Genomic DNA, 18225 nt, shown 5'->3' with positions numbered 1-18225 from the left:
CTTGCTTTCTGGACCCATGAATCTTGGCTATGGGAGATGCTGATTCAAAGCATATACTGCCTTCTAAAGAACTCTGCCCAGCCTTCCACGCTGCTGCCACCTAACTGGTGTTGTAACTGTGTCTTCAAAAGGCCATTCCATCTTTCTTTCAGGTCAGGTGCTTTAGGGTGGTGGGGGGCATGGAAGACCAGTGGATTCCATGATTGCGGGTCACTGTTAACCTTCTCTGGCTGTGAAGTTCCTTGGTCAGAAACAATACAGTGTAGAATATTATGATGGTAAATGAGTCCATTATGAAAGTTTTTACAGTAGAAGCATTATATACAAGAAATGCAAATCAATAATAAGAATAAGTATCCAGTAAGAACAATTGTCCTTTCTACAAAGGAAGTGGTCCAATGTAGTCAGTCTGCCACCAGATTGCTGGCTGCTCATACTGGTGAATGATGCCGTATCTGGGGTTCAGTGTTGGTGTTTACTGTTGGCAGTAGCTGTATCCAAGTCAGCCTTGATGAGTGGAAGTCCATGTTGTTGAGGTCATGCATAACCTCATCTCTGCCACCATGGTCACTTTATTCATGGGCCCATGACAAGAATGGCTGGAGAAAGAGACTGACTATCCACATAACGAGTCATTTTATCTATCTGATTACTGAACTCCTTAGCTGCAGTCACCTTTTGGTGACATGGGACACAAGTATCTTCACATTCTTCACCCATTTGGAGGATCTATCCCATACTTCTTCCTCAGATGCCTTTCTCACCAATTTTCTAACCATGTTCTTTCCAAATCCATTACCATCCAGCCAGTCCACTGGCTATAGCCCATGAATCAAATGCATATATCTGGTCATTTCTACTTCCAAACAAAATATATGATCATGTGTACTGCTCAAAGTTCTGCCTACTATGAAGACTTCCCTTCTGTGGTGTTCTCAGGGTTGTCTTAGAAAGGGGCTGTGATGCTGCAGCTGTCCATGTCTGGATGGTGCCTGTATAGCATGCAGAACCACCAATAAACCAGGCGGCAGTTTTCTCTTCCAATGTCAACTAATCATAGGGAACACCCCATGAAGCTACAGCAGATGGCATTGTAATGGAGTAGAAACCATAGACTTTTGGGCAACTTATTCGAGTAACTTGCTTGTGCCTCCAGGACCTGATCATGAATAGACCTGATCACGAATATTCCACTTCCACTTGATAATAGACTGCTGCTGTGCCCATCCTACTTAATGACTTGGTAGGTCAGATAACACCCAGCTCATGAGGTTGTAGCTCAGGTCACATGGTAACTTGGTGGCGCCTTGTCAAACATTCAGTTTCCAATAAGACCCAATAGCAGGCCAACAGCTTTCCAAGGGAGAACAGTTGTCTACAGATGATAGTATAGCCTTGTTCCAAAATCCCGAAGCACTCTTCTGTGATTCACCTATACAGGCTTGTCAAAGGCTCCAAAGAGCAGCCCTATTTGCCACTGAAACCTCAAGTGTCTTTGGGTCATCTGGATCATATGGTCTAAGTGACAGTGACCCGCAGCCTGGACTTGTTAAAAAGCCTTCTCCTATTCCAGTCCCTGTATAAAGCTAGCAACTTTCTGAGTCACTTGGTATATAGGCCAGAGTAACATATCCAAGTAATGATTGTGAGATCTCTAGAATCCAACAGGCCACTAAACATTGTGGTGGGAGGGGCCAGGTCCAATAAGTGTTCTTCACCATGGAAGGAATAGCTCTACATGGCCCACATCACTGGCCTCCTAAGAATTTCACTGAGGTAGTGAATTTCTAGTTGGATTTACCATCTTCTGATATGCATTTGTAACCAATGAGTTCAAAGTGGTTGCTACCTAATGTTTACTTGATCTAATCAGAATAATGTTGTCAATATAGTGTATCAATGTGATATTTAGGGGAAAAGACAGATGATCAAGATCCCTTCTAACCAGGCTATGACACAGGGTTGGAGAGTTAGTATATTCTTGAGTAAAACTGCAAAGGTTTATTGTTGGACTTGCCAACTGAAAGCGAATTGCTTCTGGTGGTCCTTATGGACAGGTACTGAGAAAAAGGCATTTGCTAGATCAATAGCTACATACCAGGTACTAGATGTGATAATTTGTTCAAGTAAGTAAAGTGGAAACTTAAGGGTTCTTTGGAAAGTCAGTGTATTGGATGCTCTTTGCTGGGGCAAACACGTGAACGAGTGTTTTCCTGAAGTGGACACGGGAAAAGACCAAGGCAGACTTGTGAAGGAATGTTTTGCTGAAGCAGACACAGGAGAGAGGATGTTCTGTTAAAGCAAGCACATGAAAGGACACATGATGAAGGATTCTTCTACAACAGCGTGCATGTGCTGGTCTATCTTACACTGCATAGTTGAGCTGTATTTCTTGGACTCCATAGAGAGGAACACACCACAGACTTCTAGTGATCTGCTGCAGCTTCTTGCTGCTTTAGTGGACTGGAGCCAATTAGCAGAGTGGTGTCAGCTGAGGCAAGACACACGCTGAGGCAAGACACACGCTGAGGCAAGACGCACGCTGAGGCAAGCCTGTGGAGGACGCATGGTCTTTGGAAGATTTAAATAGCACTCGATGGTAGTGATGGAGGCTGAGCTAGGCTTGCTCATAGAGCTAGCTGTGCAATACTTGTGGGGTTCACATCTTATAGAGCTCGCTGTGCAACACTTGTGGGGCTCACATCTTAAATGATTTTGACTTCCCTGAGAGAAGCACAACCAAGAACTTCTCCTGGGATCCCTCTGGGTACCTGCTGTTGACTGGAGCTGGCTGTCTCTGCTAGGTAGCGCCACTGCTGCTGATTCATGTTTGCTGTCCCAACTCTACTGACCTGGACTGCTGGTGCATCCATGAAGTGTTTGCCAGTGGATTGCACTGCTGCTGCTGACCTGTGAACTGAACCGTTGACTTCCAGACAACACAGACGGGAGTTGTTCCAAAGAATTCTTCTAAACAGATCCACTCCCCCCTTTTACCCCCTGTATCCTTTCTTTACCACCACCTCTGGTGAGTGGTGGGCTACAAGGTTAAAGTGTTTAAGGGTCATCATTAAAAGTAGACATTAAACAAATTAAAGTTACAAGTAAGGACACCAACTTTAGAACTGTAGCTGCAATAGGAGTCATTCTGATTTAGTTTTCATAATCAACTGTCATACCCTATGACCTCTGTCTTCTGCACTGGCCAGATAGGTGAGTTAAAGAGAGGTGTGGTGGAAACCACCACCCCTGCATCTTTCAAGTCACTAATTTCTACAGTTCCTCCAAGGACATGATGTTTGTCTTGGTTCGCTATTTTCCTTTGGTGGAGGCAACTCTAAAGGCTTTTTCCATTTAGCCTTTCCAACTATAATAGCCTTTACACCTCAGATCAGGGAGCCAATGTGAGAACTGTGCCAACTTATATCTACCCCAATTATAATTCTTGGACTAGGGAAATTACCACAGGTTGAGTTTGGGGACCCCCTGGATTTACTGAGTGTAGGACTTCAGGCCAAATTCTATTAATCACCTGACTTTCATGAACTCCCACTTTAACTGGATGGCCACAGTGTTTCTTGGGATCTCCTGGAATCAGCATTAATTCAGAACCAATAGACCTGTAAAGTCTGATTGTTTCCCTTCTCCCAGTATACGGTTTCTCTTGTAAAAGGCTGTAGGTTGGGTTGGGGATTTAGCTCAGTGGTAGAGCGCTTGCCTAGCAAGCGCAAGGCCCTGGGTTCGGTCCCCAGCTCCGAAAAAAAGAAAAGAATAAAAAAATCCAAAAGGTTGTAGGTCACTCTAGGGGAAAGACTGGAGATACACAAACAGTAAACTCTTAGGTATTTTATCAGGGTCCTTCCTCAGGGGAACTTTGCCATCCCTTCATTCAAGGGGTTCTGGATCTACAATCTAACCTCAAGTCTGCAAATCAATTCATGGACAGAAATTGCCTTTTACCACAGTCCAATGAAGCCTGTTTCATTTGTTTCAGAATTTTTCCACTTACACAGATCAAATAAAAATCCAGTAGGTTTTTTATCTATTTCATGACTGGAAACATTATGATTGATTAACCATTACCAAAGATCCACATGAGTCATGACATCATATAATTTACTTTGCATGTGCTGACCATTATGGGTCAGGCCGTTATGGATATTACTTTGTCTATGCTGCCCATTACAGTAACCACGATCACCGTGCCTTTGGTGATTCGGTGTTGCCACCCGGCCTGTTACCTCGGGGACCAATTAAATCCATTTCATTGAACTCATGCAACTGACAGCAGCATCTCCGACCCTAAGATCTGGCACAAGAGAAAAGGCAAGAACAAAGCTCGTCGACTGTGCACCTCCACCATTTTGTCTCTGACAGGACTAGTGAAGGCGTGTCTTCTGTGCCTGTCCATTTGGGAGACTGGGTTTTACACACTGTGCCTGCCAACTCGAGCACTGCAGTTTTCCTGAGCCATAAAACCCCTTCGTCCACACTGAGTCAAAGACTGTCAAGCATCCCCAACCCCTTTCCAGTAGGCCATCTTTTGAAAAACGCTCTAATCAACATTCAAATAAACTTCTGACACCTCTTTTTAGAAACTATGCTAGTTTCCATATTAAACAGAATTTCCACGCAGGGGGGCCATATCAATAAACTCAGCCTGATCTAGTTTTATGGTCCTTCCACCATTATTTTGTACCTTTAAAATCCATTCCCACACATATTCCCTAAACTTCTGCTTGAGAGTCGTGTAGTACACCCCTCATGGACTACCCTTCTCCCTCCCCTCTAGGAGTGTCCTAACCAGATGCTTTCCGTCTGGTTATAGGTCTAGAGCAGTGGTTCTCAACCTGTCGGCTACGATCCCTTTGAGAGGAGTGTCCAGCAACCCTTACACAGGGGTTGCCTAGGACCATCAGAAAACACAGATATTTACATTATAATTTATAACAGTAGCAAAATTACATTATGAAGCAGCAACAACATAATTTTATGGTTGGGGTCACTATAACATGAGGAACTGTATTAAAGGGTTGCTTGCACTAGGAAGGTTGAGAACCACTGGTCTAGAAGCAACTATTGTTAGGTTCTGAGGGACATCAGCATTGTCATGCCTGGCATCTCCTTCAGAAAGGCTCTTCTGGTTTAGCAGCAAACAATGAAGGATTAATTTCAAAAGGTCAAAAGGCAATATTTCAATGACTGTGGCTAAGGGTAGAGAGACTACTTCAGGAGAGATAAGCCCTTCAGAATCTGAGGGTTCCAAGTTCTCAGCTTTAATAGCTTCCTTCCATACATCCTTATTCCACATTACAAGATCTCATTCTCTACCTCTGGTGCTAGCACTTGAATTTTCACCGTAAATCAGGCAACCGTATACTGAAGGCATCGATTTGATTTCCCACCACTTGAGCTGTGGCTGTGGAAAGAAGATTCTTTTCTTCCAGGACACACTTAGCAATCTTTCAGATTGTTGATGGGAATCTAGAACTGGTCAGTTTTATCCTAAGTTCACTGTTGTTTTTCACCATATTCTGAGATGCTAGGAGTTAGTTTTATCATGGAGCTCACTCCTATCCTTTGTCATTTCCCAGAGACGCCAGGAGTAACTGCCCATCCTTATGACTGTCCTTATTTTTCCTCCAAACTGTCAAAAGTTTTGTATATAAGGTCACTAAATCCATTGCCACTACAATTGGTGAAACAGGATAATCAATATATTTGTTTCTTTAGGTTTGTAATGTAGTTCACACCATGAGCTTTCAGTACTCTGTGATCTCCCAAGAGAGGCTTCATTAACTAGAGAGATTTGGTAACTGTAGGTTACCAAATTGAAAAGCCTATTCCAGATACTTAAAAGACTCATCTTTATACACAGATTGCTCTAGAATCAATTCTGGTACCAAACTCTGTATTAGTCAGAGTTCTGTAGAGTAACAGAACTTATAGAATGAATCTATCTATCTATCTATCTATCTATCTATCTATCTATCTATCTATCTATCTATCTATCTATAAAGTGGACTTCCCCAGTTAAAATGGTCTGGATTAAAGGTGAGTCTTCATACATCAACGATCTGGATTAAGGTCTTCCTCTCTTCATATATATAGAGAGAGGCAGGGGAGGATTTACTAATGACTTACAGGCTGCAATCCAGCTAATCCAACAATGGCTGGCTATGAACAGAAAGTTTATAATCCAGTAGTTGCTCAATCCATGAAACTGGATGTCTGAGGTGGTTTTCAGTAGACTCTGGAATCTGGAATGGACTTGCTAAAAAAGCAAAAGTAAGCAGGCAAAGAGCAAAAACTTCTTTTTTCCATGTCTTTATATAGGCTTCTAGCAGAGGGTGTGGCCCAGATTAGAGGTGGGAAGCTAAAATGATCTGGATTAAAGGTGAGTTTTCATACCTCAAAGATCTGGATTAGAAATGGATCTTCCTACTTCAATAATTCAAAAATCCTTCACAGCTGTGCCTCCATTTTTGGGTTTTAGTTAATTCCAGATGTAGTCAAATTGACAACCAAGAATAGCCATACAATTGGTTACATAAGTTCCTAAGCAGTGAAGACTTCTGTGGGTCAGAAGCAAATCTTTCACTGGTGGGTTCATAGGTCTAAGAACTGGTAGAACTCTCCACATAAAAGTATCTGTAATCTTTGGTGGTGGTGGTAGGGTGTTAAGTACTGAAATCCAGAGTCTTGCACACATTAGGTAAGCCCCGAGCTGCCCCAGTGTAATCGTCATGAGGTGATGAGGTTCCCTGGGAGATATGTGATACAAGGACAGGGTACTGTGTGTCTAGGTCAGCACATCTGCTTCCCATGCCGTCACACTTACATCGATTCTGATTGGATGTTGGGCATCACAGGTGTCATGTTGTTGGCATAAATATGACTGCTCTCTATCTGCCGCTATCTTGGCAGGTTTACGTCACTTGTGTATCTCCTTGTCTTTGAGACCTATCTTTATGCTGGGGGTAAGGACTTTAGAGCAGCCTTTTTGTAGATATAGTCAGATTGACAACCAAGGTGCAGCCCTTGTGAGGCCTCTACTGGGTGTTGTCCGGTAACCAGTGAGCTTATTCTGGCCTATGAACACTGGGACCATCCTGCTGGCTGTTTCCAGTGGTAACTCTGTGCAAGGCTCCTCCTGACCTGCACTGTGTGCCTCTAGACATAGGCACTTTTATTCAGTTTTTTTTCTCTTGGTAACTACAGCAATAGGCAGAGTGTCTGAAAACTCATGTCCTTTGGCCTGGTTTGTAATTGTCCACGGAGTGACTCCACTGTGGTCAAAAGTAGATATAATCTGACCAAATATGTTTCAAGCCTTGTTTTTACTCTACCCAACATTTCCAGCATTGCTGCTGAGTTCCTATTTATAGTGCAAAAGGACCTGGTGCCCTGCCACTCTATACTGGTACTCAGTGCTGAGGCAGCACTCTCAGTCATTCTCATGTCAGGATACCTGGCAGCCTCCACCATGTACTCAGGAGTAAATGTTAAGCCATGGGAATATTGGTACAGGAATCTACTCCCTCACCCACCCACCCCCAGGTAAATTTTAAAAATGGCTATGGTCACACTAAGGGCACCAGGCACGGGAAGGAGGTAGAGGAACAAAAGCAGCAGCAGTCTCGGTTGACTGCAGTTGAGATATCTTGGTTTGGACAATTTTGAGTCTTGTGTTAAGATACAGCTACATGAACAAGTTGTGGACCTGGCCTCCCTGGGGGACTTAGGAACAGCTGGTGTGGTCAGGATTCTTTTGAACTGGGGAAGATAGAGTGCATGGGCATCTAAAGCCTGAACCCACTTGCACTGTTTGGGTCCCAGCTTCCTGGACTCTCCTTGAGTGGCTCTCCCGTTTTTTCCCTCATTTCCCCTCTGCTCCTGATCTAATACCTTCACTGCTCATAGACTGTCTTCAGGTTATAGCTCTGATACCAGACTCTTCAAATCTCTTGCAACAGTGCTGCTGGACTAAGACGCCTGATGGCATCTGCAGGCAGGGCAAGAACAAGCCTGTGGGTACTGCCCAGAGCCCATGAGCATAAGCTCAGGCTCTAGGCTATAATCTCCTGAGCCCCAGAGAAAATTTGGGACTACAGGTGTTTGCTGCACCGTGGGGCACATTCCAGAGCTCACATTTAGGGGCAGGAAGTCCTGCAGTCCAGTCCGGTTTTCATTTTCATGTCGTTAGCACTGATTTATCAATGCTCTCCCTGCACCGAGTAGTAACCCTCCTGATTGTTGTTCACAGTGACCCCCCATTTGTTCCCTTTCTCTCCTTCTGTGATTTCCGCTGCTGCTCTTTCCTACAGTTTATTCTTTTTTTTTATTTTTTTTTTTTTTGCTGCATGTGTGTTGAATACAACTCATCCACAGTTACAAATCTCTTTCTTTTACAAATACTCTTGGGCTGGAGAGGTGCTCAGTGTTTAAGAGCACTGGCTGTTCTTGCAGAGAACCTGCACTTGGTTCCCAGCACCCACAGTACCTCACAAGCATCTGTAACTCCAGTTTCGGGGATGCACACCACCAGCCACTTATGCGATATATCACACATGTGAGCAAAACACTTATTCTCATAAAAATTAAAATAAATATTAAAAAGTAATGCTCTTTATCCTCTTATTTCCAATTAAAGCATATGTGTCTAAGTCTCACATTTTTGGTGAGACTTGTTTTATTGGGATAGCCTTTTAAAAAATGTACAGTCAATGGGATTGCAGTGCATTTCCAAACAAATATGTAGACAGAGCCATTCTTACAGAGTGCATGCAAAGCTATACCCACACTGTGTGTGTGGGGACATGCTTTACTTGTGGAGATACTATAAAAATATAAACATGTAAAGAATGCCAGAACGTAGGAGTATATGGTCTTCACTCTCAGGTGTAGGGCTTTGTTTGTTTGTTTGTTCTTTGAGACAAGTACTGGCTGTCCAGGAACTCACTCTGAGGACCAGGCTGGCCTTGAACTCACAGAGATCTGACTGCCTCTGCCTAAGTGCTGGGATCAAAGGCATACACCACCACTGCACGGCCTAGGTGTACTGTTTTATCTGTAGTGATAATTTTGGAGTTTTTATTTCTTTAAAAAACACAGAAGTATTATAAGAATATGTTTTCATTTTAACCCCAGGTGTGGGTTATGGGGCTGCTTCAGTGTGTCCACAGTAGCTATGATTTGCCTCATGCTCTAGCAGGGGCAAAGAAGAAACAAGAAAAAATTAGATATCCTGGCAGCCAAGATCAAACTTGCTCCAATTAATTCAACATTGCTAGTCAGCAGGAAGTAGTCTAATGATAATATTGCCCCCTTTCCGACCCCTGACTTATTCAGGGGTATCTTTCCTTTTTTTCTTATCTAGTGTTAGGGAATTGAAAGGGTGAAGAAGTGTGGAAGAAAGAAGAATCCACAAAGTAGCAAAAGATAGCTACAGTTATTTGTCTATTTTTATGCAAGTGTAGTTATCATGTTAATTCAAGCTTATTCTTCTTGTTGCTACAGGTAGAAACCAGTTCTAGCCCCTCCTTTCCACATGTAATCTTTTAGCTCTGTTGATCCAGTAGGGCTGATGGCTCTCTCAGACACCTCCACCCAACTTCACCAAGTCATACACAAACCATACAGACACTCATTTATCTGTCCATCTACTCAGCAACAAAGAGAGGATACCACTGTCTGTTTTAAGAGGAGGGGGCTGGCTGCAGCTGGCTTACCTGCGCTGTGACACTGGCCAATAACTGTCTGGGCAAAGTCCTTGATTTTCTTGTACTTCTGTAGAAATTGCTCCAAAAAGTGGGTGGCTTCCAAAACAGTGACTCCAAGGCAAGCAGCAAGCCGTTCTTTTCCTGTGAGTCAGGAAGACATAGCATCAGGTTTAGGCCTAAACCGTATCAGGTGAAAATATGATGTGTGGAAATGAGCTAACTGTAGGCCAAAGGGACAAAGGGCCCGGTTGTGGTGTGGGCCTTATGTGATTGGTTTGGATAATATTAGCTTTGGGCTTCACACACTGGATATTGGGTGGCCATTGACCTGAACAGGGCCATTTAAAACTTATTTCTCCCAGTAGTCTTGACTGTCTGCCAGGAGCTGCATGTGAAGTTGGGAACAGGCAGACTCATTACTCTCAGTTTAGTCAATAGGAGATCTGATTGTAGGGCTGGGAAAAGCTGTGGGCCCACAGGAACAGGAAGGCAGAGTAGATGGCAAATGGGGAAATATGGTATTTAGGGGCACCCATGCTTACTTAGCATTCTTATTTTAGAATACATGCTTTTGACTTAGATCAATATTTTGCTCCCAAAGAGGCAAAGTTTTTGTGAAGTGGCCACAGTGAAGTAGTAAAAGTCTCTGGTAGAGGTGGCACCAAGTTCTAGCATATGAGCCTCTTGTTTGCTGGGTCCAGATACTGGGATACAAACCTGGGTCTGACTTCATCTCTGCCATCCACAGGAGGTTCTAGTGGTCTTGGAGGAAGTTGCTTAGCTCCCAATAAATCTGTTTCTTCAATCGTGAATTGGGAACAACATTTCTTAGCCTAATCCTTAGCCCTGGTCAGAAATCCTAGGAAACAAACTCTAAGCCAGTGTGATTTCTACTTGAGGTTTAATGTGTAAATGTTCTCTTCTCCTTCAGGAATGGGTACCAGGCCCTTTCCTAACAGCAGTATTAAGGAGAAAGTTCTGTGTTCTTGGAATAACACTGAAGAGTTCTAAGAGCTGACTCTTGGTAGAGTCATACTAGGGCAAGAGGAGGCTCATTGAGCTTTGAACTGGCCAACTCCACTCGCAAAGGGTACCCAAGAAGCCTTCAGGCCTAGCATTTAAACTCCATGTCTGTGAAGATAGGAAGGCCTCCTTAAGAGAGGAGCTATCTGACCTCTCAGAATCACCTTTTGATTCCCCTTTTAGTGAGGCCACCCTGGCCTTCAGCAGCTGAAACGTTCAGGAGTTCTAATGGCACAACACTGAACACTTGGAGCAGTGACAAAGCAGGTTTGCTTGGAAGAGTGGAGAGCTCCGTTTTTTTCTCTTTTCTTTTTCTTTTCTTTTCTTTTCTTTTTCTTTTTTTTTTTTTTTTTTTTTCCGGAGCTGGGGGCCGAACCCAGGGCCTTGCGTTTGCTGGCAAGCGCTCTACCACTGAGCTAAATCCCCAACCCCCGTTTTTTTTCTCAATAGAGAGGGACAAATGCCTGGGTCCTCTGCACATGTCCAAGCCTTCCTGACACAAATTTTGCTGGGGGGTCCTCTTTAAACTCCCTTTAGGGCTTAATGAAGGTAGTGTGGTGTCTCCACAATACAGTTAAGTGCTTTGCTTCATTTTACTGAAAATTTTCATCAAAATCCCTTTCTTCCATCAAATTCTAATCATTACTTTCCACTACAGCACTGGAATAGACAAGTCCATTGGTTTTAAGAAAGGACTCAACAGAGGCTGAGGCCCTCATGCAGTCAGTCAGAGGGACGGGGAATTGTCTTCTTTTCTAATCTCCAATGTGCTGTTAACTAACCGGGACCTTCATTTCAGATGCTGCTAGCTGCGGTTCCATTGGCTCTTATTTGGCAGCTTTTGTTTCCCCGTTTGTTGTGAGCATGTTTGTCTTTATGCCCTGAGCAGCTCTGAAGTCCTTGTCTACAGTTCCGACATCTGGGTCATTCAGGCTAGGCCTGTGGTCAAGGTACCCCATTTCTTTACATGTTAGCATCCTGGACTACATCCCAAGTAAGCAGTTTCCCAGGGTGTTTTATTGCAGCAACGAAAGTGTGACTCAGACAGAAACTATTGCCGTTAGCTGAGTGTTCTATAGCAGACTTGACCACGTAGCTTTTGTGCTTGGACTGTTTTTTATGGACAGAATGTGAAAGCATTTGTTACTTTGGGCTTGAAAATGCCAATCAGTTATCTGGGAAGAACTTAATGAGCCATCTTTTAAAATAATTTTTTGTTTTATTTTAAGTGTGTGACTTTTGCCTTCATGTATGTTTGTGAACCATGTGCATGCTTGGTGCTTGTGGAGAGCAGAGGATCAAGTGAGGGTGGTGGATGTCCTAGATCCTGGACATTAACGGACCATTCTTGTAGGAGTTTCAAAGAGAAGACTGCTGAAAGTAATATAGACAGAAGAGGCCCAGATCATGTTCCAGAGGGAAACGGGGCCTTTGTTATTAACTGGACTCAGGCTATTTGCATAATGTTTTGGCTAAAAAACTGTGTATGCTGATTGTGGGCTGAAGAATCAGCAAATCTTGTGGTTGTCAACAAGATGAGCACCACGAGGGTGAACCTATGACGCACTGGGACAACAGAGGAGTAGGTGAACCTATGACGCACTGGGACAACAGAGGAGTGTTTTCTCAGTGTCAGCAGGTGAGGTCACACCTCAGCAAGACTTAGTAACGTAAGAGTTGTCCAACGTAAGAGTAGTAGTAGTAGTAACGTAAGAGTAGTACTGGTTCTGAAGGCTTTAAAGGGAGAATTTGAGAACAGCTGAGACTTGGCACCTTGTGACAAAGTTGGAGTCCCTGAAGAAGGACCTTGACTGGACATTGCTGACGGTGATGCCTCAGTTGCAATTAACCCTCTCCCCAATATATTGGAGAATCCAGACCTGTGGGCTGTATACCCCCCACAATAGCTGTGGGTACAAAAATGGAGCTGGTTAACAGGGAAACTATGTATGCCGTAGACAGCAGAGCTGGAGAAGTGGGGCTCCCCAGGGCCTTTGGGGCCCAGAAGACTATGAGTGAATCTCAGATGAGTGCTGAACTATAGGATTTGGGTCTATGCTAGATTTTAGTTTTGCTAAAATTTAAATTTTAGCTTTTGTTTATTCATTTATGTCCCAGTGTTTCCTTTTTGGAAGAAAAACATTTAAGGATGAAAATAGATTTTGTCTTTAGAAGAGCCTATAGTTAAGAGAATTTACAAGAGACTTTGGACTTCAGAAGTGCTGAAGTTTTGAAAACATTGAGGTTTTGGAATTGGATTGTATTTTACATTATAAAATTAATATGAGGGGCTGAGAGATGGCTCAGTGGTTGGGAGCACTGGCTGCTTTTCCAGAGAACCTGGCTTCATTTCCCAGCACCCACATGGCACCTCTTGACTGCCTGCGATTCCAGTTTCAAGGGATCTGCTATCCTCTCAGACATATTATGTATGCAAAACACTAATGAATATAAAATAAATATAAGTAAGTCACTTCTTGACTTTGAGGTTATGGAGTGGAAAGTTCCAGTGTTTGCATGTCAAGTAAATGAGCAGATTATTCTCCTTAGTTTTAACTGCTAACTTGACACAAACTGGAATCACCTGGGAAGAGAGTCTCAGTTGAGGAATTATCTAAGATCAGGTTAGTCTGTGAACATGTCTATAGAGAATTATTTTGACTGACAAAGGAAGACCCAGCTCATTGTGGGCAGTACTATTCCCTAGTCAGGGATCTTGGACAGTATAAAAGAAGAGCAAGCAAGGGTTCATGTGTTTCTTCTCTCTCTTCTCTTAACTGTGGATGTGATGCTTATGTCCCTGTCTGAACTTTCCTGCAATAATGGACTGTAGCCTCAAATTGTAAGTATAATAAACCCTTTCTTCCCTAAGTTGATTTCTGTAGGGTACTTTATAACAGCAACACAAGTGTTAACTAGGCCATTTCTGCTTCATGCACTGAGAAAGTGCCTAGCCACAGAGAGCTCCAAGAATGTTGTCTGGTCTACTTGAACAGGCCTCTCCACACAGTCCAGGTATTGCTGCTCTGGGCAGCTTCCCAGGTTCTGAGGCTCCATCATAAGTACAATCCCCAGGGCACTCAGTATGAGACCAGGTCCCTTAGGAGCAGATGAGAGCCCTTATCCTCCTGCTGCAGAGTAGGCCTGGCATTCTGCATGCATCTAGTGAGCTCCTGCTGATTGTACAACAGCTGAATAAGGAGTTCACTGAGGAATCATGGGGAGGACTCAGCATTGGGCCAACACTCAGAAAGCAGGAGCCCAACAAGCCTGGGGATTAGGATGACTTCCTGTAGGGACTAGAGTCCTGCTGAGCTCAGAGATAGTGTCTGAGTTAGGGTTTCTATTGCTATAATAAAGACTATGACCAGAAGCAACTTGGGAAGGAAAGGGCTCATTTAATCTTACACTTCTGGGTAACAGACCTTCACTGAGGGCAGGCACCTGGAGGCAGAAATGGGAGCAGAGGCCCTGGAAGAGTGTGTTTTACTGGCTTGCTTCCATTGTTCTGCTCTGCTTGCTTTCTTATACAATGTAGGACCACCTGCTCATGGGTGGTACCATTCACCGTGGGCTGGAGCCTCCCACATCAATTATTAATCAAGAAAATACCCATAGACTTGGCTTCTGTTTCTTGGAGGCACTTTCTCAGTTTAGATTCCCTTTTCCTGGATATGTCTTAATTTGTATCAAGTTTACAAAAATCCACTAGCACAGATGGCTCTAAGCAGGCCCAGCAAGATGGGGAAGTGCCCAGTGAGTTGGAAGATGCTGGATTTAGCTGGATATGGGAGAGGCAATGCGCTTGTGAGCCAGCTCTGGCTCAAGATCCTAGATAACACAGGGGATACGTACATCTTAGGTGATAGAAGGGGCTGCCATGCATGCTGCAGGGGACTGGGCATGCAGACCCACATCTCTTCCAAGTATCTTCTCTGCTTGTCTCATAGCCCATGGTCTTCCCTTCTGTTCTCATCACAGCTCTAACCATTTTCTAAAGGTGGTGTCAGAGCTATGTTTCTCCCTGGCTAGGCATTACTATCTAAAGCTTCTGGGTTACTCAGAAATGGCTTCTGTGGAAACACTCCTATATGCCATCATAAGCTGTCTGTCCAAGGTTCCTCCACTGGGTTTCCCAAGGCTCTGGAAGCACTAGAGCCTGGTGGTTTTATTATGCCCTAAGGCTGCTCATCAACCAAGTCTGGCTCAAATAAGGGAGGGATAGAGACATCATGAACTGAATAGAAGTACACAGTAATTCCAGCTGTTAGGTGGAGCAGGAACAATGGAGCAACCGAGATAGAAGCTCAGGGTGGGAGCCCCTGTCACCACCAGAGCTAAAAGCAGCAAATTACCCCCTTCACTAGCATCACAGCTACTGACTCACTACTTATTTACAGTCTTCTCCAGAAAACACCACGTGAACGCTCAGAAGGAGCCAGTGGGTGCTGTAAGCCATGTTTCTTTGGGAAACAACTATTGTGAGGCGAGTGCTGACTCTATTACTGGAGAGGCCAAGGCCAAGTAACACTTAGGACAATTACCCATTCACCCTGCGTTCCTCCCTCCTGGGCCAGCTCCAGCCTGGAGGGCCAGGAGACCTCTGGAAACTTAGCCACACAGCTCACACCTGAAATGGGAGCCGGATAAACAAGAAGCAGACGACAGAGATGCAAGTTAACTATAGCAGTTGTAGCTCCAGCAACCCCACGGGAGCCTTTAAAGGAAAAGGGGTGGGCAAAGAGGTACAAGGATTTTTGTGAGGCTACCAGGTCAAGAGGTGAACAGAACTGGGATTTGAGGCCTGGGGTGGGGGGCAACATTGGGGGTGCAGAATCCCAGGTATGGCAGATTTGCAGGAGGATCCAAGATATCAAGTTCTGCTCTGGCAGAATGTTGCTTCCCCCACCCCAGGGCAGAAGCCCCTGAAGCCTCGGGGATAGTAGGGAGGAGTCTGAGGAGGAAATGGGACAGGCAACACTGAGAAAAACCACCAGTATCATAACTGTACTCCTACCCTGAGTTTGATTACTGGCTTACACATTGCTTTCTAGATACTTTATAGGGTCTGATGCTCTCAAAGCACTGTTTCTCGCTCAGTGAGTGCTTTGTCTTCTCTGTGTTAGTTAGTATGCAGAACTGAACTGATGGGCACTCCTGGCCTCTTGGGATCATTCTCAGGATAGGCATTTTATCCTGAACCAGACAAACTGGCACACAGCTGGTACTTGGCAGCCAGCTGGCTTTGAATGTAAAGTGGTCACAGTGCAGGGTGTTCAAGCCAGAGACCCATGGAGCCAGTAGGAAGCATAAGCTTAGGAAAGAAGAATACCAGTGGAGCCTCAGGTGACACCACAGCTCCACTTAGCAGACTGTAGCAGAGTGTGGCCTGCAGGGCAGACACCACATGAACCATGAGATAACAGATGTGCTTTCTGTGGTAGCTACTGCCTTAGGTGGGAGTAACTATTCCAGTGGTGGATGGTGCTGAGAAGGGAGAGGTGGGTGAAGATGGGTGAGTTTTATGCATGTGGCGTCACTCCTGTGACAGGGGGGCAAGGGCAAAGCCCTGAGCACTGGGGAGGTGATGTCTGTGATCCAGAAGAAACATTTGAAGCACACGTCCAAAGCACTGCAGTTAGACTGTGAGGTAACTAGGAGGGCCAAGCATGCACCATGCTGAAGTTTACACTGAGGCTTATGTGGTTTTGTTGGCTTTCCTTGACTGAACATTGGATTTCAGTGGTCAGGAGACTAATCTTCTCAGGGTCTATGTACAAGCTCCAATGTGCTCAAAGCAGTATTGACCAAAGCAAGGTGATCCATGCAGGCCTGGATCTGTGACAGCAGATTGACTGCTCCTCAAAAGTAATGGAGGGCTCTTCTGAGGGGAACTAGTCCTGTGGGTTGCGGGAGAACACATTCAAGGAGTTGGAGAGATGGCTCAGTGGTGACAAACACTGGCTGCTCTTCCAGAGGACTAGAATTTAGTTCCTGAAACACACATGGCAGCTCACAACCTCTTTAATTCCAGCCCTGAAAGATCCTTTGCTCTCTTCTGGCCTCTGGGGGGCGGGGGTGGCAGTGACATACATGGTGCACAGAGTACATGCAGGCAAAACACTCATGCACATAAATAAAATATTTTTTTAAAAACCCACTACTGATGGACTAATCAGGAGAGTGCAAAAGAGAAGAAGAGAGGAGAGTGGATCAAAGTAGGACTACTTTTCCTGGTTCTGGGAAGAGGAGAAAGAGAAGGACAGTTCATTATTGAGTATGTGAGCCCATTTTGGGTGGTGTATGTTTAGGGATGAGAGTTTCTAAGCAGAGAAGATGCCTATCACTGGGGTGAGATGTGGGGTATGGTTTGGTCAGACTGAACCGCTATCGCTGCTCTTAAAGCATTGCTTCTCAGCCTGTGGGTTGTAACCTCTTGGCAGGGGTTGAATGACTCTTTTATAGGGTCACCTAAGACTATCAGAAAACAAATATACCTACATTATGATTCATAATGTTAGAAGAATTACTGTTATAAAGTAACAAGAAGAATAATTTCATGGTTGGGGTCACCACACATAAAAACTGTATTAAAGGGTCACAGCATTAGGAAGGTTGAGAACCACTGTCTTAGAGGGTTGATGGCATTATAAGTCAATGGCATGGAGTGGTTTGACTAATGTCTTATGGCATTACCACTGAGGTGTTTGTGCAAACAGCATACAATGACTCACAGAATGACTTCTCTGAAGCATGGCACACTTGAATACAGGCATTGGCTAATGGATGATACCAAGAACCCAGTCCTTCCCTATAGCTCACCGGCTCCATAGACCACGGAGTACACCACTTTCTTGGTCTGTTCTCTGTCCATGTGTGTCACACGCTCTATGGGAATGTCCTTCCTGTATAGAAAAATGGCATGTTATCTGGCATTGTTGGCACTGTTTGCGGAGGTACAGAATCCTGTCACCTTCCCTGGAGGTCCTCCATTAATTCAAGGCAGGGCTGTCCAGGAGGCAGCAGACACTTGTAATGTGGACAGTATTCAGTTCTCCCTAGGCTCCCAAAGAGACAGTGAGGTCTTGGCCCTCAAATTCTGGGGAAACCATAAATCAAAACTAAATATTGCTTTCACAAAAGGATGTCCATAAAGCTTTAGAGGAACCTGTTAAGTCCTGGGCCACAACTGTGGCCACTGTGGGGCGAGCTAGTTTTAGTCCTATGTAGTCCCTCACAGGACTGAATAAGCAGCTGTTGCTTTGATCTCCCGTAAAGAGCAGGGTGAATCCCGCTCTGCAGTTACAGCATTCAGAGTAAGGACCAGCTCGAGGACCACATGTGGACTGGTATTCCAGAGAAGAAAACTGAAATAGTGGAGAAGCAGAGCCCTAAGAGTTGCTCCTCCCTCATAGGGGAAACTGCCTGTGCCTAAGAAGAGCTCCCCCTGACTGTTGCTCTTGAAAACATTCACAGCATC

General features: G+C 44.5%; 1 protein-coding gene across 1 annotated transcript in view; it reads right to left on the bottom strand.

Annotated features, from left to right (window-relative positions):
- Positions 1 to 18225, bottom strand: part of Poln (DNA polymerase nu) — a 114039-nt gene that overhangs the window by 9342 nt on the left and 86472 nt on the right. Inside the window, exons 16-17 of the mRNA XM_032916412.1 lie at positions 17568 to 17650; positions 9732 to 9863 (exon numbers count right to left, since the gene is read on the bottom strand). Coding sequence (XP_032772303.1) covers positions 9732 to 9863; positions 17568 to 17650 — 215 coding nt within the window. The remainder of the gene's footprint in view (positions 1 to 9731; positions 9864 to 17567; positions 17651 to 18225) is intronic.

This window comes from Rattus rattus, chromosome 11 (genome assembly GCF_011064425.1).
Source record: "Rattus rattus isolate New Zealand chromosome 11, Rrattus_CSIRO_v1, whole genome shotgun sequence".
NCBI classification, from domain to species: domain Eukaryota; kingdom Metazoa; phylum Chordata; class Mammalia; order Rodentia; family Muridae; genus Rattus; species Rattus rattus.
Note: the sequence above shows the minus strand (reverse complement) of the source record. Positions and strands in the feature narration are given on the sequence as shown.